This window comes from Crassostrea angulata, chromosome 10 (genome assembly GCF_025612915.1).
Source record: "Crassostrea angulata isolate pt1a10 chromosome 10, ASM2561291v2, whole genome shotgun sequence".
Taxonomy (NCBI): Eukaryota; Metazoa; Mollusca; class Bivalvia; order Ostreida; family Ostreidae; genus Magallana; species Magallana angulata.
Window position 1 is genome coordinate 44473242 of NC_069120.1, and position 22871 is coordinate 44496112.

The 22871-nt window shown below is 32.5% G+C and overlaps 2 protein-coding genes across 3 annotated transcripts; both read right to left on the reverse strand.

Annotated features, from left to right (window-relative positions):
• Positions 1–1144: 1144 nt before the first annotated feature.
• On the reverse strand, positions 1145–12079 carry LOC128166836 (synaptobrevin homolog YKT6-like). Of its 2 annotated transcripts, none has more exons than XM_052832243.1 (8): positions 11958–12079; positions 9669–9821; positions 9313–9395; positions 8430–8530; positions 7311–7369; positions 6093–6201; positions 5667–5768; positions 1145–2649 (listed from the first exon to the last, which is right to left on the reverse strand). In XM_052832243.1, the coding sequence occupies exons 2-8, from the start codon at positions 9770–9772 to the stop codon at positions 2614–2616; spliced, it is 594 nt and encodes a 197-aa protein (XP_052688203.1). In that variant the 5' UTR covers positions 9773–9821; positions 11958–12079; the 3' UTR covers positions 1145–2613. The 2 variants fall into 2 exon arrangements, with proteins under 2 accessions (XP_052688203.1, XP_052688202.1); XM_052832242.1 differs by having other exon boundaries at positions 6093–6204.
• Positions 12080–14489: 2410 nt separating this feature from the next.
• Positions 14490–22852, reverse strand: LOC128166832 (phenylalanine--tRNA ligase alpha subunit-like). Its single transcript, XM_052832238.1, has 12 exons — positions 22715–22852; positions 20435–20572; positions 19125–19226; positions 18172–18290; positions 17760–17852; positions 17363–17491; positions 16801–16916; positions 16387–16471; positions 15902–16001; positions 15280–15526; positions 14800–14914; positions 14490–14659 (listed from the first exon to the last, which is right to left on the reverse strand). Exons 1-12 carry the CDS (start codon positions 22850–22852, stop codon positions 14554–14556), a joined length of 1488 nt encoding a protein of 495 aa, XP_052688198.1. The 3' UTR covers positions 14490–14553.
• Between the last annotated feature and the right edge of the window lie 19 nt (positions 22853–22871).

The window sequence follows — 22871 nt, forward strand, 5'->3', positions numbered from 1 at the left end:
TTTAAGGATGATCTACCCTCAATCCTCAGTGCGCCCGTTCCAATGTTGTCTGAATGTCTCTGTGATCGATGTATGTTAAGTGTTATACCTGTAGTCATATGTCTTGTTTAAAATCATTCTGTTTTTCAACTTCTTAAGTTTGGAATTTGAAATATATGATTGGCATTCGTTTGATCATTCCATCTTATTGGCAGACAAAAAAATCTTCAGTCTTGAGAGGTGTAAACCCTATTTAGCAGATGGAATCAAGTGATTATATAATTTTACTTATGGGTAGACATTTACCTCTATACAATATATAGGTATGTGTACTTCCAGTTCAGAAGGCCAGCTAGCAAACAAAAATCATCACTGGATCACTACATATGTATTAATATTAAATATTCATCAAGGTTATATATAAATTCTAAAATGTCCTTGTAGAAATATGAGCATCTTTCTCTACATTTTTTTTTGTGAGGTCATTTTTTTATATCCATTCTTTTATAAGAAAGGCTAATCTAGTTATAGTTAATCTTTTATTTAAAGAAAAATGCATATCATAAGAATGATACATCAAACACCAGTGTTTGCTAAGAAATGAACTTATGCGAAACAAAACACGTACATTGAATCAGTTATGATTTTTTTTATCAAAACATAGCGAGGGTGGTGTGATTAACGACCCCTAACAAAAGCATGCTTTTTGCATCAGATTAAAGCCATTTTAAACAAAAATAGTTTATACCGGTTGTGACTTTTAAATTTTTAGAGATTTTAATTATTTTGTACATTAATTGGTAGACATGAAGTTAATTTATTCAATGAAAGCTGTAAGGAAGTGATGATGCTGGCTCATCACTATGTACAATAAATCTTTTCAATGAAACAACAGCTGTTGTGCTATTTATTCTTCAAGCAGTGGATCTGCTGAACTAATAAACCTATACTGACCGTTGGCCTGAATTACACTATAAAAGGGTCATCCCTTGAGCCATATTGGACCAAGAGGAGAGATATTATGATCCAAACAAGAATTGATCACATAATCTATACTATAATATATAACCTTCACCTAGAGCTTCTATGAGGCAGCCCTGTTAAATATGCCCTATGATGAAGTTTACTCATAAGTCTTCATCTTCATCTAAAAATTCCCAAGAAATCTAAGTCTTTATATTTTATTTCACTCTGACTTCCAAGAATGTTTTCTTATGATGTTATGTACAAAATAAAATGAATATTACACAATGTACATACGTTCTATGTGATGAATTTATATGTATAGTTACAGGTTTCAGTATCAAATATTCATAAATACACATACAAAATACATATATATAGATATTCACAAGCACAGTCTTCACCTTCTCTGAAATACATTACTGACTTATACTGTGAAATCCTGTTGCCTAGGCACCAAACAAACCATCTTTATTATTGCATTGTCTAAACATCAAAATAACAAATATGAACTAGACATGTGTTACTGACTTGATAATTCATGAAATTACCATAATATATAAATGTTCAAATACATTAACAGATGAATATTTAAAACAATGTAAACTTAGACCACAATCAAATGACCACATATATCTCAGATGATTGTACATGTTGGCTGTGGTTTACGATTATGCTGTTCAGTAGCTCTTCTGTAACTTCCCTGTTGTGAAGGATATTCTCCCACAATTAGCTAGTTAAACCACCATTATAAATATGGGTGTTTCCAAAAAAAAAAAGGATGAAAAAAAACTAATCAAATCACTAAGTTTACTTTCACAAAGGCATGTATCATCTGAGTAGGTAGTGAGATGGGTCATTCAATTTTTTTTTTCAAACAATTCAAAGGTATTCATGGATATCTATCTTCAAATAATTCTTATTTTCAGTGTAATATGCATTGTTATGACATTTAGGGATATAATGAGTTGAAAATGACAGATAAATTTAAACATATGTAATTTCAAAATCTAACCACCTTTTGCCACACTTCAGAGGGAATGCAAAAATAATACATGTGTTGAAATTAAAAATAGAGTTGCTGACAAAGCATAAATAAATCCTGAGAAACATCTGCTTTGAAACTGTATACATGAACAAGGTAATACAGGGTAATTCAAAAATAGAAAGCAGTTAGGGTAGACATCAGCACCTTTTAGATGATCTGGGAGTTTTCATAAGAAAAAACAAAGAACTTAATTAAAACAATTTTATGCATTCAAATCATGACATTAAGTCATGTCATTTATCAAATCACATGCTGTTTAAAATGCAAGATACACATTTTTTAAAAATATTGAATACATATAATCATCATTTTGTTAAAACAAAAAAAAAAGTGAAATAAACTACATGTATAGCACTTAATTTGATATAAAAAACTAAATTCCTGACACAAATCGGAAATCAATACAAATGACAAGCTGTAAATATTCAACACTGCAGTGCTGGTCCCTAGCTAGGTTACTTAGTCAATCTTCAAAAGCAAGAACTGAAGCCTTCCTCACAAGTACTGATAACTTCTTGTGTATCATTACAAGCTGCTATATGTCTGTGCTGTACCAAGAGCACAGATATGTAAATGTAGTAAAATCAACAGATAAAACAATGCTTCTCTACTGAATAGTGTGATCATAATATTACACAGCAGGAGTTGGTCTTCCTTGCCTGTAGAAAAAAGAGAGTAAATTATGAATTTGTAGAGAACAGAGCAAATAATGAAATTTATCTAAATGTGGAAAAACACAGTAAGTCTTTAAACTTTGTTTGAGAGTCTTTAAAAAATTAAATAGATACATGTAATTTAACAGCATGCGTGATAAGTGCATTATTGAAATAAATTTATAAAAGATTATTTAAAAGGTAGCTAGATACTATGTTTTCACCATAAAACCTCCCTAGGAAACCTGTGACATTTCCCTAATCGACAGCATGTCACAACACAGAGATTGATGCGTTTTATTAAATTGTTTAATTTCATAAATCTGTAGCATAGCAAATATGACATCATACTACTGAACCTCAAATTCCAAGTTCTAATACGACCATAACTTTTTTTCATTAATGATGATAAAATAATGAAATTCATGTCCCCCCCCCCCCCCCCCCCCAAAAAAAAAAACAACAAACAAACAAGAGGCCCGTGGGCCACATCGCTCACCTGAGGAACAATAGGTATGATAAAATCAGCTTAATGGAGTCATAATACAAACTATCTGGACAATGTACAATAATACATGTAGATCCTGTATAAATAAAATCCATTTTTCCCCTGGATATTCTTATGTTTATAATCATTAGTCCCTTTTCTAACAGGATGATTTTATAGTCATATCATATATTGAGTATTGCAGTTCTCAAAAAGATCCTTAACAATAGTTTATATATGGGATATAAACCTACATCAAACTCTGAACCTTCTTGTGAGGCCAAAGAACTGTCCTGGGGCCAAAGTCTTAACAATTATAAAGAATCATCTGGCTGATAAGTTATGAGAAGAAGATTTTTAAAGATTTACTCTATATATTCATTTGTTAAACTTGGACCCCCCATTGTGGCCCAAACCTACCCCCGGGGGTCATGATTTTCACAACTTTGTATCTACACTACCTGAGGATGCTTCCACACAAGTTTCAGCTTTGCTGGCTGATTTGTTTTAAGATTTTTAAAGATTTACTTTATATATTCCTATGTTAAACTTCGACCCCCATTGTGGCCCCATCCTACCCCCGGGGTCCATGATTTTCACAACATTGAATATACACTACCTGAGGGTGCTTCCACACCAGTTTCAGCTTTCCTGGTCTTATGGTTCATGAGAAGAAGATTTTTAAAGATTTACTCTGTATATTCCTATGTAAAATTTCGACCCCCCATTGTGGCCCCACCCTACCCCTGGGGGTCATGATTTTCACAACTTTGAATTTACACTACCTGAGGATGCTTTCACACAAGTTTCAGCTTTGCTGGCTGATTAGTTTCTGAGAAGATGATTTTTAAAGATTTACTCTATATATTCCTATGTTAAACTTCGACCCCCCCCCCCCATTTGGGGCCCCACCCTACCCCTAGGGGTCATGATTTTCGCAACTTTGAATCTACACAACCTGAGGATGCTTTCACACAAGTTTCAGCTTTGCTGGCTGATTAGTTTTTGAGAAGAAGATTTTTAAAGATTTACTCTATATATTCCTATGTTAAACTTCGACCCCCCATTGTGGCCCCACCCTACTCCCGGGGGTAATGATTTTCACAACATTGAATCTACACTACCTGAGGATGCTTCCACACTAGTGTCAGCATTCCTGGCTGATTCGTTTCTGAGAAGAAGATTTTTAAAGATTTACTCTGTATATTCCTATATAAAAATTCGACCCCCCCCCCCCTTGTGGCCCCATCCTACCCCCAGGGGTCATGATTTTCACAACTTTTAATCTACACTACCTGATGATGCTTCCACACAAGTTTTAGCTCTCCTGGTCTTATGGTTCATGACAAGAAAATTTTTAAAGATTTACTCTGTATATTCCTATGTTAAACTTCGACCCCCCCCCCCCCTTGTGGCCCCACCCTACTCCCAAGGGTCATGATTTTCACAACTTTGAACTTACACTACCTGAGGATGCTTCCACACAAGTTTCAGCTTTGCTGGCTGATTAGTTTCTGAGAAGAAGATTTTTAACAATTTACTCTATATATTCCTATGTTAAACTTCGACCCCCCCCCCCCCATTGTGACCTCATCCTTCCCCTGGAGGTCATGATTTTTACAACTTTGAATGTACACTACCTGAGGATGCTTCCACACAAGTTTCAGCTTTGCTGGCTGATTCGTTTTTGAGAAGAAGATTTTTAAAAATCTACTCTGTATATTCTTATGTAAAACTTTGACCCCCCCCCCCCATTGTGGCCCCACCCTACCCCCGGAGGGTCATGATTTTCACAACTTTGTATCTACACTACCTGAGGATGCTTCCACACAAGTTTCAGCTTTCCTGGCTGATTAGTTTCTGAGAAGAAGATTTTTGAAGATTTACTCTATATATTCCTATGTTAAAATTCGACCCCCAATTGTGGCCCACCCTACCCCCGGGGGTAATGATTTTCACAACATTGAATCTACACTACCTGAGGATGCTTCCACACAAGTGTCAGCATTCCTAGCTGATTAGTTTCTGAGAAGAAGATTTTTAAAGATTTACTCTATGTATTCCTATGTTAAACTTCGACCCCCCCCCCCCCCCCCATTGTGGCCCCACCCTACCCCCAGGGGTCATGAAAATTTTCATAAATTCCTAATTATCTCCCTTTGCAAAAAGGCGTGGTCCTTAATTTTCACAACTTTTAATCCCCTTAGGCTAAGGATGCTTTGTGCCAAGTTTGGTTGAAATTGGCCCAGTGGTTCTAGAGAAGATGTTGAAAATGTAAAATTACAGACAGATGGACAGACGGACAGACAGACGGACAACAGACAAAATGTAATCAGAATAGCTCACTTGAGCTTTCAGCTCAAGTGAGCTAAAAAAAACTTTTTTCTATCATTTTCAAGTTGTGCTATTGCTGGAGTGTAAATTATTTAAAAAAAAAACCACTTAAAGTTTGAACTAATTTGAGAGACTTCCCTTATTCCGAAAGTGTGGATGACCAGGTTTTAAGAAATAATATCAGAGATGTAGGCAAACTTACTACTTGGAAAAAAGCTTTGGCGTGCATGCTGAGTCTATCCGAATTGTCCACCATATCTTCGAGCTTCTCCCCCCGCTCCAGAATCTTCTCTATCGTGTCATACTGTCAAAGTGTCATCATGAAATATCAATATGCGTTTAATTCATTATACCTGCATACATTAAATGTTTCTGGATGGGTAACGTTGGTACACCTTTTTGCATACCTCTCATAAAACTACAGGAATGCTTCTTTAATTGCACTTGGACGAATCAATTGCATTAACAAACTCAAAACTAAAGATATCTTTACTCATTTTGATCCACTGATAAATAAAAATACTTTTGATTCGTATTAATATCAATTTATTCTGCAAAGGATTCATTCTTGTGCAAAGGATTGCTTAAACTACAATGGTCCTTTTCTTGAATGAATTAAATCACCTACCAGAATAATTTTTGTTTCATCCAATTCACTCTGAATTTTGGTCATTGAATCTGCTTGCTTGGGATCCTGGTATTTCTGAAGGTAACCGGCTAACTCTCCATAGACTATCCTACTAAAAAGGAATAAACCTAATCAATACTTAAATATCCGTATAAAATCAATATATTCTAGTGCCTTATTCATTCAAGAAATTGGTGCATTACTTTAAACACTCGCACAACGCCATGCACATTTAAACAATAAATATTTATACAAATATAATCATAAGAGAGAAAAGATTGCATTATTCATTGACAGAAAACCAGACATAAACATAATTTTCTAGATATTTACATCCACCAAGTATCATTTCTTCTATTTCTTACGGAAACGTATACATGTAGTTAATTCATAGCTCTATAGAAACAGCCAGACTGAAATCCACACGCCCCGTTTATCAATTGGACGAAATTTACAGCAGCTGAAGCTGACAAGAAACTGACAGGACAGAAATTGATACGCCCTGTTTATCGATTGGTCGAAACCTACAGCGACCCAAGAAAAATCGAGGACTGCACGAAATAATCATGGTGATGTCAGACTCAAAGTATCACAGGAGACGATTTGGCTTTTTCTTTTAACTAACGTACTTATGTACATTAACAGTAAATAAATGAATTTTACTTACTTTTCATAATCAATCCATTCATTAGCTAAATGAAAGATGTTAAAATAAAATGCTTTCTTTGGTGATTCATCCGAGTTATGAAGGTAGCGATCATTGCAAACAATATTTACATAACCCACTAACGCTAACGCGGGTTATATGTTTTTTTCTGCAATGTGACAACCTTCATATCTCAAATGAATCACCAAAGAAAGCATTTTATTGTTTAATTGAAAACATGTCAATGAAAAACCACATGAGATGCGGTAAACCATAAATATTATAGCATCATGCAAATGCCAATGCTTCAAACTTCATACTTGTAACAGTATCAATGTACTCTGCAAAACAACTACCGGTATATCACAGATATAAGTAACTGTGATAAATAACCCGATATCATAGAAGTCTTTTAATTAGCCTAAGGGAGAGATCGAATGACAAAGATGACAAATCTTAACATCATGACAGCTCTCCCATTCTTTAGTCAAACTTTTTTTAATTTTCAAAATTCACTATAAACATACCGGTATTAAATAACAACCATATCTTTAAACTGAACACCCATTTACCTCTGATTAGCTGTTGGCCACTGTGACTTAGGAACTTTACCTGTAAATTCTTCCAGAACCTGTTAAATACATTAAAAGCAATACATACATGTTCTACATAATTGTATAATACCACATCTGAGGAGAAAAAATGCCTAAGCAGTTTATGTACCTGGATATTTAAGGATAAAATATAAATTTACAATAATCTTCATTTCCCAACAATTATTTATACATACTGTAGATTCCTAATTTTATGTAATTACTTAATTCTGCCGATTTGTATCAAATTCCATGGATATACATGTAATATCAGGATCACCAAAACTTTTCTAATAATTCCATATAGTCAGGACTGTTAAAAAATGAAAGCCAGCTAGATTATATAAACTCCTAAAGGGTTCCTTCTTGTGATTTAACCATAAAAATTATTCGCGTTTAATTAAATGTCAATTGGTATTAAAACATTGTTATTTTAAATAGATATGATTTTATAAAGCAAAGGACTATGTGCGGTATCCTCAAATATCTGCCCCCGATTTCAACCAATTTTTAAATAGTATCGTATAAAAATAAAATCTTCACAATTCATTGTATAGAGGATGCCTATAACTTTAATCTTGATTTTAGTCATAATTGCTCATTCGCTGCTTATCTATGACGTCACCTAAATGACCTAATTTCAGCTAATTTGCAAACAAATGAAAATATTCTCATTTTTGCTCTATATTTTGCATTCGGAAGTATAGAGCGCAGGTCTGCTCAAGTGCGATTTTAACATATGTTTTTCTTCAGATAGATATACACATTATACTAAAAAATGGTAGTTGAGCAAGCCTGCGCTCGATGTTTCCCAGTCGAAAAACCATCGGAAAACACCCATATTTTGCTACAAAACATCAATTTATCAAAATAATGCCATCTTCATGACGTCATTTCTACATTATGACGTCACTATGGTGATAACCTTTTACACCTGTATTTCCAATATGATTTTAGCTATCTTTTACCTTATTTTCAAAGCTCTTTTTAAAACTTTGATTTTGGGGGCAAAAAATGCATAAAACCGCACATAGTCCTTTCGGGTGGTTTCCTGCAGTTTTGTAAAAGGGTGGACTTTAATTCAATGTTCTAACATACCTTATTGATAAGAGTGTGGGCCACTCTCTGTGGGTATTCATGATCTGCGATCACTAATCCCGTTAGACAATCACTCCTGACATAAACATGGCAAATGTACTCTGAAAAATATTTAATACAACATCATAGTGGTACATAATCTTGTTGTTGTCCTAAGACTCTCAATACATATGAAGCCATTGTTGTAATAAACTTTGATATATTCATATCTTCTCTCTTCAAATTAAAATTAAATTCTATGTACACCGTACATTTAAAAAAGTTATATCTTATTCTCCAAAAAAATTCAATAATGGTTGAAGATCTCCCATTTTTTTGTGTTTCAATACAGAAATCGTATTAAGGGGGATGTTGTTGTAAAGAGGAGACCAATGAACCCCCTTCATATTTTTTAAAATTTTTAATTCTTCAAAATAAGTCTGTAGCTCCGCAGTTCGACGGCTGTTTTTAGTGATTAAAAGGGCATTGTTCTGATCTTGTACGCATACTTCTCAAACAAACTGACATACATTTTGTATGTAGGACTTCATATTTATTGCTTTTATATCTGTTGGCAACACTTTTGGTCAGTTTCGGGCAGAAACAAGCCAAAATTTGGCATTTTATATTCACACTCGTTTCCCCTTTATATAAAAAGATTTTATATACTAGTATAGGGGAAACGAGTATGAATATAAAATGCCCCATAGTCGTGATATTTCTGTTATTTTTCGACTGGAGACATACCAGTATATAAGGGGTTGTTAATGATAATTAATAAAAGAAATTAAAATTTAAAATAAATTGGAAAAAAAAAATAGAAAAGGGGGGGGGTTAGTGCACGGTCCAGTCCACAAGCACCTGTGCCTAAGTTAGTGAATTAAGAGTTGAGCTTTGACCAAACCTTTTTCCTTCATAGATGCTCTAGACCCAACCATTGTTCTCTCTGCCACAATTTGACATGTGAAGTCCATAAATTCTTTTACACTGTTAAAATAAGAAACAATACTATATCATGCATAACCCATTAACCCGCCCCCTAAAATAAAGAAATAAATGAAAGTTCTGAATTCCAACTATTTTTTTTTCTCCGCACTGAACATTTCTGTATAATATTAGTGACTGTAGAAGATATTAAACTCAATGATTTGTATATTGTTCTTATTAACATTATTTACATATAATAGCATAATTTAATATTCTCACAACAATATGCAAGCATCGATTCATAAAATATCCACACATGAAAAATATGTGTACCTAGATCTTTGAAAATATCCAAATGGTGATAATTCATGTGCTGAGGCCAAGGAGTTCACTTTTGTCTCCCCTTTATGAAGAACGGCTATGCAGTAAAGCTTCATGTTCGCTTGATCCTTTCAGATAAATATTGTACTCAACTGATGTCTAAATCTGAAAATACAATAAGTATGAAAATATCATGAGAAATATTTGTACCTATCTTCAAATAATTGTACCTATCTTCAATTAATTGTACCTATCTTCAAATCGTTTGAAGATAGGTACAATTGAATTAAAGATAGGTGTAAATAATTATACCTATCTCTAAATAATTATACCTAGGTACAAATGAATTATACCTAGGTACAAATGAATTATACCTAGGTACAAATGAATTATACCTAGGTACAAATGAATTATACCTATCTTCAATTCAATTAAAGATAGGTTCAATTGAATTATACCTATCTCTAATTCATTTGAAGATAGGAAAAATTCATTTAAAGATAGGTACAATTGATTTGAAGATAGGTTCAATTCAGACATATCTACAAAGGATTTGAAGATAGGTACAATTCAATTATACCTAGGTTCAATTCGTTTTGTGTATTGTTGAAAATAATGAACGCTCCCTTGAAGACATCTCAACATGGAGGGAAACGAGGGAAGCACCAACAACGAAGATGAAAGAAGAAATAAATATATATATATATATATATATGTGTGTGTGGGCAATATATTTGCAAAAGGCATCATTTACTTATTAAAATATACATGTATATCAATAAGTAAGCCAAAAACATGTATACCCGAATACCCCAAAAGTGACAGAGTTAGGGTAGTGACGTAGTTAGGGTCACTATATACCTAAATAAAAAACTGGCTTTATTTTTTTTTCTATAAATTTTATCAAAGAATGTATAATTCAGTTGATAATTACTCTATTTATTGAAGCGGTAACAATTATTATGAGTTTTTGTTTGTTTTAAGGCTCAATCTTTCGGAAAGTTGACAAAATCATATTGCCTATTTTGTCACCCCGATCCCGATTTTATTTCGCGCCAGTTGTGACGTAACAGAAATGACGTACTATACAGGGAGTATTCATTATTGCCAATATTTTAGTAATTGAAGATAGGTTCAATTCAATTGTACCTATCTTTTATTCAATTGTACCTATCTTCAATTCATTGCATTTGTACCTATCTTCAATTCAATTGTACCTATCTTCAAATGAATTAAAGATAGGTATAATTGAATTGTACCTATCTCTAATTCAATTTGAAGATAGGTACAATTGAATTGAAGATAGGTACAATTGAATTGAAGATAGGTACAATTATTTGAAGATAGGTACAAATATTTGAATATATGTTAATTTGGCGTTCCATAACCAACAACCCCTCTATTTGATGGGGTATCAAGTGCCTATAGAAATTTTTGAAAATAAAGATAAAAAATATTAAAATCATGCATTCTGACTGTATTTTGGTCTAAACGTTCTACATAAAACAATTAATTTAAGAAATGAAGATAATAATTTTTCTATTGATCGACGTATCGCATTGATGAAAAAGTTTTCCGGTCAATTTTTTCTTTGATACGTCGATCAACAGAAAAATTATTAACTTCATTTCTTATCATTTTCAAATCAAAAACTTTGAAGTGTCATTGATCAAAAATGTTAATAATGTAAATCAGTGAAGCGTCGCGTATGAATACAAAACAACAACAGCAACAATATTCAAAATGGATGCGCCTTCATCTGATGCAGTACTATACAGGGAGTATTCATTATTGCCAATATTTTAGTAATTGAAGATAGGTTCAATTCAATTGTACCTATCTTTAATTCAATTGTACCTATCTTCAATTCATTGCATTTGTACCTATCTTCAAATCAATTGTACCTATCTTCAAATGAATTAAAGATAGGTATAATTGAATTGTACCTATCTCTAATTCAATTTGAAGATAGGTACAATTGAATTGAAGATAGGTACAATTGAATTGAAGATAGGTACAATTGAATTGAAGATAGGTACAATTGAATTGAAGATAGGTACAATTATTTGAAGATAGGTACAAATATTTGAATATATGTTAATTTGGCGTTCCATATAAAAATTGTTTCCCAACTGAACGAAAACAGATGATAAATAATTCAGACAAGTTATCACAATCAGGTCTCGATTGTCATTATCTGAGGAGGTGTTTTTTCTCCATAAACATGAGAAACTTTCCATCTGTTTGTTTCTTTACATTACTAATATTCTGAATCTACTTACATCAACGGGCGTTACTTACCATAAAATGTACAGCTTCTTATTAGTCGTTTTTTAAGATAAACATGTGATCAAGTGATATCGATACGTTGTCAACAATATGCTGTCATACAGTTACTCAATATCAATTTTTAGCATAGGCGCTCCCCAGCTAATTTTGTAAATGACGAATGATGTCTATTTATATGTTATATGTCTACCCTCCATACTATAAAATCAATAAGGCCTTGTTGATTTAATAGTTGATTTAATAGTATAGAGGGTAGACATATATACAAGTTAAGCTTTGTTAAATACTTCTTTTCCAGTATAATCTTATTCATAATCAAGTAAATTTCAGCTGATTTGAGAAAATATTTCACGGTGTAGTGAGCCACCTTAATTTGAAACGCGTACAAGGTTCTTGTTAGTTGGGATCAACTATAGTATGGAAAATGAGATCTTAAAAAGTCAAAGTTAAAGTAATTTCATAGGATGGTGAAGCGTATTTAACCTCTAGCTGAAATGAATTCACGAATATTGGATCTTTGGGTTTGCTCATATAGATCTTCTTTTAGCGATTGGCGTTCTTTTGATCTTTCTTAATTTTAATTACAGATTTGCTACAACATGTGCGTGGTTGTTACCTGTATAAGCCCCTTTCAATTAATTGATTTAACATACACAAAAAAATTACTTTGAAAATTAAAAATCTCGAGACGTCTTTAAAAAAAGGGGCCCGGTTAATACAGGGTCCTAGTTGAGCGTACGTTTTATCCTTCTGCGTATGCAGGCACGTAGCATCGGGGGGGGGGGGGGGGGGGGGGGCAACCTTTTTGCCCAACAAAGACATACAAAAAATTGAATTAACGTGGATAACATGGAGTTGCCCCCCCCCCCCCCTTAATGGGACCATGTAAAAAAATTGAATTTAAGACTAGTAGCAATTAATATTATCTTTGCTATCTTCCGCCACGAAGAAAAAGGGGAAGTTAATTAAAAATAAGATTTTGAACATTATTAAAAAACTGATTATGAAAATTAATCATTTAATTATTGAAATTACACATTTTTATATTTAATTTAGCCTGAACAAATATAAAAATCCCAGAAAGATAAGCAGCTCCTCAACATATCAAATTAAGTACCGGCTATCTAAAAATGACTTTAAAAAGTCTTTTACAACAAACTTCTCAGATAGATTATGCAAATTTATTTACTGGTAATACAGGCAATTGGAACTTAGAGCATGAATAGGAAAACGCACTCCATAAACATCGTAACATGGCTGCCTTAACAGTGATCCATTCCACAAGCTGACCGATCACCTGGTTTTATTATACAATTATTTGTCAGTTAATTAACTACATTTTACAATGCCAACACCATGATCTGAGCTATAGTTTTTCAGTGAAATCAAATTTACTGCATCTCTTTACTTTTTAGTGCTGTAAATATTCCATGAAGAAAAATCCAATCTATATATTTCAGTAAAGCTTTATAAAGATTTCACAAAATGAAATGAGCTGCCATATTAATATCAGAAGCTTTAATTGTACAACTGTAGTACATTAATTTCCCAATATATTTCAAAGTTAAACATTGAACCTCTCCTGTAACCCCAAGATTAGTCCAAGGTCACAATTCCACGATTTAGAATCTATCCTTTCTAATTATAGGATTGTACTTGTAGCACTGTAGATTTTAAACATTTTCGCTACATATTTCAATGTTAAACTTTAAACCCCTCATGGGGCCCAAAGTATCAATCGACGATTTCAACAATATTTGAGGATGCTTGCATAGTAATCTCACAACATGTAGCTTGCAGTTTTTTAGAAAAAAGAATTTTAAACATTTTCCCTATAAACCGGCATTTCTATCTGTTATCTCACAAATTGTAACATTGTAGTCTTGAGAAGAAGATTTTTGAACATTTTCCCTTATACGTATAAGGGAAAATGTTAAAAAATCTCTTCTCAAGAACCAATCTGATTAAAATCAGATCCTTTGATCCGCTCACTTAGATCGATTGCTCAAGAACTACAATGTCCCTCGTATATGTTTAACTTTGCGGATGTGGGTTATGTATTTTTTTCCTGATATAATCGCTACTTTCATAATCTGCATTAATTATCAAAGACAGCATTTTATTGTTTATATTTACATCTTTTTTTGAACAAATTAATAAATTGATTGTAAAAAATAATTAAAATTCACTAAATTACTGTCAATGTACATCAGAACGTTAGCTAAAAGAAACTGCCAAATCGTCTCCAAAAGGAATTTGAGTCCGACATCATTCATGATTATTTCGTGCAGACCGTGATTTTTCTTACGTCGCTGTAGGTTTCCACTTTTGACCAATCAATAAACGGGGCGTGTAGATTTCAGTCTATCTGTTTCTATAGAGCTATCATTTGACTATAAGTTTCCGAAAGCAATTGAAGGAATCATGTTCGGTAGTTGTAAATATATAATTAACTAAGGGGTAAACTATATCACAGAAACAAGTGCCTGTGATACCAAAGTAAAGAGTTATATGTAAAGTAATTCCACAAATATATTTTGAAAATGGTATTTGAAGTTTTTTTATTACATAAATTATATGACGATCATTGTTGTATGAGGTACGTTGTTTAATTGTCAAGAATACAAATCGGGTTATCGTACACCATTTGTAAGTTCACTTTAGGTCCAATGAGTGTTCGGATGTCGTCAATTTTGTACTTGATCATGGTGGGCCTGTAAAATAAGGGAAAAACGATCAAAATATTTCATAAATGGCTGTCCTCATCTGTTCCAGTGGTTGTTTCGTTTTCACTTTATGATCAATTCACAATTATCAGTAACCTTCTGTTAGATTTAATAATATATATGAGTACCTTTCAAGTGATAAACCCCAGGCTATCACAGACACATTTTCTGGAAGTCCCATGGGAAGTAACATTTCAGGTCGGAAAATACCAGAATTTCCAATTTCTACCCACTTTTTAAGTCCTAAAAGAAAGGGAAAATGATATATAAAAGACCATATAATCAAATACATATAAGCAAGTAAAAATTCTATTGCTACATGTCTGCCTGGCTATTCAGATTAAAAAATTCATGTTATGTCCACGTTGAATAAAAGGTCCTTGAGTGTAGAGGTAGTTAAGATACAAACTACAAAATAAAATAATTTTACCATTTAAAATCCTTAGACTATCAGGTGAAAAATATTCTAAATTTATTATGATAATCCTTATCCTTCTAAATGTACAATGTATATGTATCATTACAATATTAAATATTGGGATTAAATTCCATGTGCAAGAAAACTGGTAATTACATGTATTTAAACATTGGAAATATATCTCTTTTACCTTCGTGGTAGCTGAAGATTTCCATGCTGGGTTCTGTATAGGGGTTGTAGGCAGGTTTGAAGCGCAGTTTAGTGATGCCCAACTTTTTGAAGAATTCCTGTATGATTCCCATGAGATCTCCAAGTGTGAGTCCATAGTCTGCCACCGAACCCTCGATCTGGTGGAACTCTGCTAAATGTGTGTCATCAACATTCTCATTTCTGAACACTCTGTCTATTGAAAAGTATTTCACTGGTTTGAACTCTTTCTGCAAAAAAGAAAATTCACAAGAATAGCTAAAGGACAGCGTAGTATAGGTTTTATTACATGGGGTCATCCTTTTATTTGCTGTATCAATGTTACCATTTTGTTAAAATGTATAGAGCTAATTTGATTTTTCAGTCCAATGATTTTTGGACATTGCTCATCAAAAAAATTAAACCCCCCTCTCCCAAAAAATAGTCAAAGTGTTGTAAAATTCAATCCAATAAATTACTTATTTCATCAATTTTTTAAAAACAAAAAGAGTTATAAAAAATGCTTTGAATGTTGCTGGGGACAGAAAAAACTTTGCTATGTCTTTGAAGTCACTATATCCATGTACCGGTATGTAAAAATAAAGTTTACAACATTTTTAACTAACCTGTTGGGCCAATTGGTATAACATTCTGGCTGAGTTTGCTGTTGTATGAGTTCTTAAAATATTCTTCTCAGCTTCCTCTATCTTCCAGTCCACTTTATACCTTTAAAAACATAAACATATGAACTACTGCAAACACCACTATTTTCAGATAGGTACAAATACTGTAAGTCGTTTTAATTCTATGATGTTAAAGTTTCATGATTTCTCAAAAAGTACCAATCACAATGGTTTAAATTTCACACTCCAAGAAAACCAATTGATCAAAGTATAAGCATTAACATGTTTTAAAAACTTTTGTTAGTATTTACGATGGGTTTAATTTTGTGGGAAAATGATAAATCGCGAACATGGTGAAATTAAAACCATCGAGATTATATGCCAATTTACAGTATATAAACTACATATTCTCTCTAGCACGCACAATGCTGTTTTATGTTCTAAATAACTCCATTCCAATTGGCCACCATTTGTACATTTGGTCTTACCCTTGTGAACCATGTCCTCCTTCCGAGTGGATTTGTTTTACTCGATATAAATAATCCATTGGAAAGTCCTTGGCAACTCTTGGTTCTGTGAAACAATAAACATACTTTGGTCATTCAACCAACTGTTTTATGAGTTCATAAACACAATTTTGGTACATTAATGGTGTCTATTTTTGTAATAAGTGTACAGTAAACACACTTGCAGCAAACGGGCATAAAACAAATTAATATTAACAGCAGTCACTTTTATTTTCCTAATTTTAAAAATGTCTAATGAACTTATAAATCAACAAATTCTGTTGATAATGAATCAAAATTGCTTGTCATGGCGCTTTGCTATAACCATGATTTGCTATTATTAATATTTTCCAGAAGTTATATCAAGTACAAAGAGCATTTTTGAGTAGTCCTGACCTGAGATGAAGAAGGTGTCATGTGCGTCCCTGGCCGGGTGTTGTTGGGGTTGGAACAAAGAGTCAAAGTTCCAGAAGCAGCTCTCCACAAAGTTCTGTGTGGGCATCTCCGTGAACCTTCAAACAGAACAATACTGACATCAAGCTAATAATTTTATCAAAAGAACCACCTAACTAACTGCTAAGTTTTATACACAGGTAATTCAGTTTATATCAAAATAAAAAAAAAGAAATCTTTGAGGTTGAAAATTTTTTTCATCAGTTTATTCCAATATTTAAAATGTGCCGGTCCTGTTAATTACTCAAAATTTCAATATTTCTTCTTTTAGAAAAAAGCTAGAGTGATTTTTACCATGCAATCTTTACAAATGAATAACACATTGTAGTTTTTTTGTTTTGTTTTTTTTTAAAGAAATCCTTGTGGTTCCTATTTCCTGGAAATAATAATTAAAACTGTGTGTTTAGTGGAATTCTAACCCCTGTGGTATATTCAAATATAAAGGAACTGATAAAGTTCCATAACTGATGAAATACTAAACCTATAGATACAACCATGCACATACCCCATTTCAAGGAAGATCTGTCTGTACTGGGCCCTGACCTTGAGCAGGGGGTGAAGGTGACCTGCTGCAGGGGGCACCCCAAGGGCGTCAAAGTTGTACTCTTTGAAGGCTTTAGTTTTCCAGGATCCACTAAAGATTTATTATATTAATACAGACAATAATCACAGGTAAATTTTGTTCATTAATTTATACATTTGTCAATGAAAAGTGAAAAACTAAACAGTTAATGTTTTGGTAAGGCATTCAACTGATTCTACACATTATATACATGTATGTGTACCTAATTTAATCAAGTCTTATAATGTCATATTTTAAGCTTATCTAATACAAATTAATTCTATATAATTTTATCAATTTAAATATTGTATTAATGTAAGGTTAAGAAAATAATTTGTACCTCTGTATCATTTCAGGAGTCAGGTCAACTTCAGCCTTACTAATGGACAAAGTGAAGTTATCTCCCTTGGAGACTTTATATCCAACTTCTTTCCTGTGAAAATAAAATAAAAAGTAGTTTAATAGAACAAAATTTAACATAGATACAAACACCAGTATGATTTTTTCCCAAATAATAGTCATCAAAAAACCAGTTTATCACCTATAAATCGCAAGATAAAGTTGTCTCAAATAAAATAAAAGTTGCATAACAGTAACTAATAATTTTGTTCTCTCCAGTTTTGATCATCTTCATTAAGAATCATTTTATCCTAAGGAAGAGCCATCATTATATCCTAGTAATTCATAAAAGTTCCTGTTCAATACACTTTTATCAAGTTCCTGACTTCCATTTACAGAAAAATAAGACTAACACTTCTGTGATGAGTTTCCTCTTCTTGAAGTCAGCTTTTTGGTTATCTGGTATGCTTCCTGAATCTTTTGCTGCAAACTTCAACATGCATTCTTGGACTGCATCTTTAATAGAGTCAATCTGAAAGCAGACAATACTCTTAATAAATGTATATGAAATATAATAATTTTAAAATAGCCACACACACAAAAAGAAAATATAGCCTATATTGTAAACAGATCTAGACGAAAATATCTTTGGTACAAGATTTTTCTGATAGAAATTTAGAGTGAACAATATCTTAAAATTTCTTGATATATATTATGGTATAATAAAATGTTACTATAAAGGTGCTGTCAAGCGATGCGATTTTTCAATCAATTTTCAATCAATAAAGCCTATTCAATACATGTTTATCATTGTACAGGAAAAGTCATTGTGACATCAGATTCTCACCAGAGAGTTGATTGAAAATCAGACGCTCATTTAATTTTTTAATCGACTTTCAGACTTTGCTTTTGACTTAGACGGTCACACAGTACGATTTTAGTCACTAAAATATCGCATGTGAGAATCGGATGGAAAATTGCAATTTTTTTTAAAAGAGAGTCAAATGAAAGAAGGAATACACTAGCTAGTCTCAGGCATGTTACTACTGTAAACCTATTTTATTTAGCATGTATGATATTTGGTGGAAAATGATTTCTCACCAGGTTAGCATGGATTTGATTTAGCACATTTCTGAATTCCCTTTTATCTACAATGTATTATGTTTACAGTACATGTATTAAGACATGTAACCCGGAAAAATTATATTCTCTCTACAGAAAAAAAACAGGTGTACAAACCTGTCAGGTTTGTCTCAAAGGTCAGTAGGCTAATTTACATGCATGCACACTATTAAGAACAGACGTGCTCTTGTACAAACTAGTCCGTCAGATACACACACACACAGCCACTGTAGTCTAAACAAACCTTTTTGAATACTTTGGGTCCACCCTCACAACTTTTATCCATCGTTACCCAGCCAGCCTGCATTGCTTTACTAAAACCTATTTTTGCATTTGGAACACTTTTCTAAAAAGAAAGAAATAGATGTAATTAAAAATAAATTTCTAGTAGATCATACAAAAGGAATTTAATACTTATAAATCCTACTTACATAAATTAACCAGGATTTTATAACGGATAAGTAATAAATACACTTTATGTTAAAAATAAGTTCATTTTTTCAAATATCATTGTAATAAAACTCCTTTATTTACTTATTTCATCTCTTATGTTATATCCATAGGGAATAATGCATGGCAAAATCTGTATCACATCCCACATCACTGAGACTCTAATATCAGCCAGAGGGCTTATATTGGTCCAAGGTTGACATGGGATGTGATAAAGATTTTGACATTTAATGTTGTTTTTCTTATAATATTTGAATTTAGAAAACAAGTTTTTTATTTTCACGTTGAAAAAAAAACTTTCAGGCATTTAATCACCATCTTAAAACTGCATATTTTTGATGTTCAAATGTATTGTGACGTCATCTATACTAAAAATGTTCAGATCTCAACGCCAAAGTTTCGACTTCAGTAGGGATGGGACGATCCACCGTTACAGTATTTATTTTGAAGATATTTGGATTGATACATTTACCATTAATACAACGATACCTAAGCAAACTTTTTTATTTTCAAAAAATATCCGAGCTTCATATATCAGCTACTTTTAGTCTGCACACCTAATATGAAAGTACAAAGATAAAGGAAAACCTCATTAAGTTGTCAAAACTGTTAGGAAGCTAAATCTGGAGTGTGGAAAACTTTTGGATTACTTGTTTATGAAAAAGTAGTGTATACGAAACTTAAGTAATTTGTAAATTGTGCAATGCTCATTTTAAATATAATAAAATAACTTTGGACATGCGGAAATACATCGATTGAATAAATTCTAAACCCTTATTCATGTTTTCATTTAGTTGCAATGTATTGTGATATGATGATGTATTGTATCACATCTCATGTATTGTGATATGTACCAAATCGGTTAAGTACAGTATCGTCCCAGCCCTAGACTTCAGATATGCACAGAAAAAGAGAATAAGATCTAAGGTAATTCAAATAAAAAGTGCAAAACAAGTTCTGGAAAGGTGTAATAAAGGGTAAAATAAAGGGCGATGATAAGGGGTGTGATAAATGCACATGCTACTTTTCATAGCTTCATATCAGGGGTGCAAAGAACCTGTATTTTATACCAAGTAAGTAATAAATGTTTGTATTGGATGCTACCATTATCTGAGCCTGGGGAATCCCCTCTGGTGGTACTGCATTGTACACCCTGGCCTCATGGCTGCCATTCGCTGCGACATCTTTGCCTTCATCTGTTAACTCCCAGTATTTATTTGTGTACTGCTCTACTTTGATAATCTTTAAAATAAAACAATTCAAATACTTTATAAAAAATACAGTCATGAATTGTAAGAAGCACATGGTAAAAACCACAGAATGATTACACACGGCCAAACGTGTATCTATGTATCTTAATTTTAATAAAATATCATAAAATAACACTACTCTAGTGTATTGTGGACTAATAATATGGGCGCCTGTAAAGTGCGAAACGAAATCGAAACGAAACGAAACGAAATCAAACGAAACGAAACGAAACCAATCGAAACAAAACGAAATCAATCGAAACGAAACGAAATCAAACGAAACGAAACCAAAAATCCAAACGAAACGAAACGGAATTTAAAGAAAACTAATATCAATTTTGACTACATAAAAGTGAAAATAAATTCATAGAAATAAATTTTTGAACCATAAAATATAACTACCTGTATGTTTCAGATTGGCGCTGTAATTTTTTAAGCCGATTATCCGAAATTTGCAAAAATTATATAATTATGTTAATAAGTGATGTACATTCCTATACCTTTTAATGTTTCTTATTTGTTTCATTAAAAGATAAAAATGATTTTCAGACGTTTTGAGAGAGAGAGAGAGAGAGAGAGAGAGAGAGAGAGAGAGAGAGCTTAAAAATTATCAGCGACATCACATAGCAAAGTATATATGCAAGTTTTGGAAGAGAGAGATAGAGATATGATGATGATACTGAAGGGGACATTCTAACAACAATTTTCTTTCTATCGATTTGAAATATTGTAAAAATGAAACGATCGAATACAATGTGATTTATAGCATACTGGTTGGTTACCAGTTTCTAACATATAATAAGAAAGTATAGCATGAATTTGGACGTCGTAGTTTGACAAAATTAAAGTGCAATATAAAGAGGTTTTTTACCTGTTCTCTTTCTCTCCCTTTCACACGCAAACACAATGTATTTGAATCATTTTTACAATATTTCATATCGATATAAAAAAAATCGTGTAGTTGGAAAGTCTCCGTAAATTCTGTAAACGCACTATATTTAGGATGTACAATATTAGGCGGAATATAATTTTTCAACAAGTTAACATGGATTTGATTTAGCGCATTTCTGAATTTACCTTTTTATCTACATATATATTTTACATTTGGCAATGAACTTGATTTTGCGGACGCCGTTTTCCGCCAAAAACGCAAAATAGAATACATAGCCAAAGGGTTAAGACAGTTTTAGAATACGTTTACAGTATAATCATCTTTATATTGCAAATTAATTTTGTCAAATTACGACGTCCAAATTCATGCTATACATATTACAACAGTTCTTATTATATGTTAGAAACTGGTAACCAACCAGTATGCTCTAAATCACATTGTATTCGATCATTTCGTTTTTACAATATCTCAAATCGACAGAAAGAAAATTGATGTTAGAATGTCCCCTTTAGTATCATCATCATATCTCTCTCTCTCTTTCTTTCTTTCTCTCTCTCCCAAACTTGCGTATATACTTTGCTATATGATGTCGCTGATAAGTTTTAAGGCATCTCTCTCTCTCTCTCTCTCTCTCTCTCAAAACGTCTGAATATCTTTTTAATCATTTAATGAAACAAATAAGAAACATTAAAAGGTATAGGAATGTACATCACTTATTAACATAATTATATAATTTTTGCAAATTTCGGATAATCGGCTTAAAAATTTACAGCGCCAATCTGAAACATACAGGTAGTTATATTTTATGGTTCAAAAATTTATTTCAATGAATTTATTTTCACTTTTATGTAGTCAAAATTGATATTAGTTTTCTTTAAATTCCGTTTCGTTTCGTTTCGATTTTTGGTTTCGTTTCGTTTGATTTCGTTTCGTTTCGATTGGTTTCGTTTCGTTTCGTTTGATTTCGTTTCGATTTCGTTTCGCACTTTACAGGCGCCCCTAATAATATAGATGTATATGTAAAAGTCTTAGTTCGAATTTCCTCTACTTCCTGTTTCAGTTATCACGTACATCACATAACTTACAATATGCTCATCGTCTTTTTGTAAAAACAGCAATTTTATAAACTTTATCACATATATATGCAAAGTAAAAAGATTATTTTAGAAATATATTGCACATATGGCACTGGTGTCATGTTGCATCATAGCCGGTTTGAAACGAAAGCTAAAAAAATCTTACATCGCCAAGTGACTGTAGACTCTTAACCGCCCCAACAATCTTTTGATGATCCTCCTTAATCGATTGTGATAACTTTAGTGTGTCTATTTCACCTTGTTTGTCGACTTCTGTCAACACTACTTGTGACAAGTCGGCCATGCTTGTGTTTGGAAGGATT

What these genes read in the sequence shown, in the direction of transcription:
- LOC128166836 (XM_052832242.1), bottom strand. Translation starts at nt 9,772, where the DNA reads ATGAAGCTTTACTGCATAGCCGTTCTTCATAAAGGGGAGACAAAAGTG. An exon ending in AGCATCTATGAAGGAAAAAG is followed by an intron (nt 8,531 to 9,312) that starts GTTTGGTCAAAG and finishes AATATTTTTCAG; the next exon opens with AGTACATTTGCCATGTTTAT. An exon ending in CCAAAGCTTTTTTCCAAGTA is followed by an intron (nt 2,650 to 5,666) that starts GTAAGTTTGCCT and finishes TTTTTTCTACAG; the next exon opens with GCAAGGAAGACCAACTCCTG.
- LOC128166832 (XM_052832238.1), bottom strand. Translation starts at nt 22,852, where the DNA reads ATGGCCGACTTGTCACAAGTAGTGTTGACAGAAGTCGACAAACAAGGT. An exon ending in TTCCCCAGGCTCAGATAATG is followed by an intron (nt 19,227 to 20,434) that starts GTAGCATCCAAT and finishes CTTTCTTTTTAG; the next exon opens with AAAAGTGTTCCAAATGCAAA. An exon ending in TGACACCTTCTTCATCTCAG is followed by an intron (nt 16,472 to 16,800) that starts GTCAGGACTACT and finishes ATTGTTTCACAG; the next exon opens with AACCAAGAGTTGCCAAGGAC.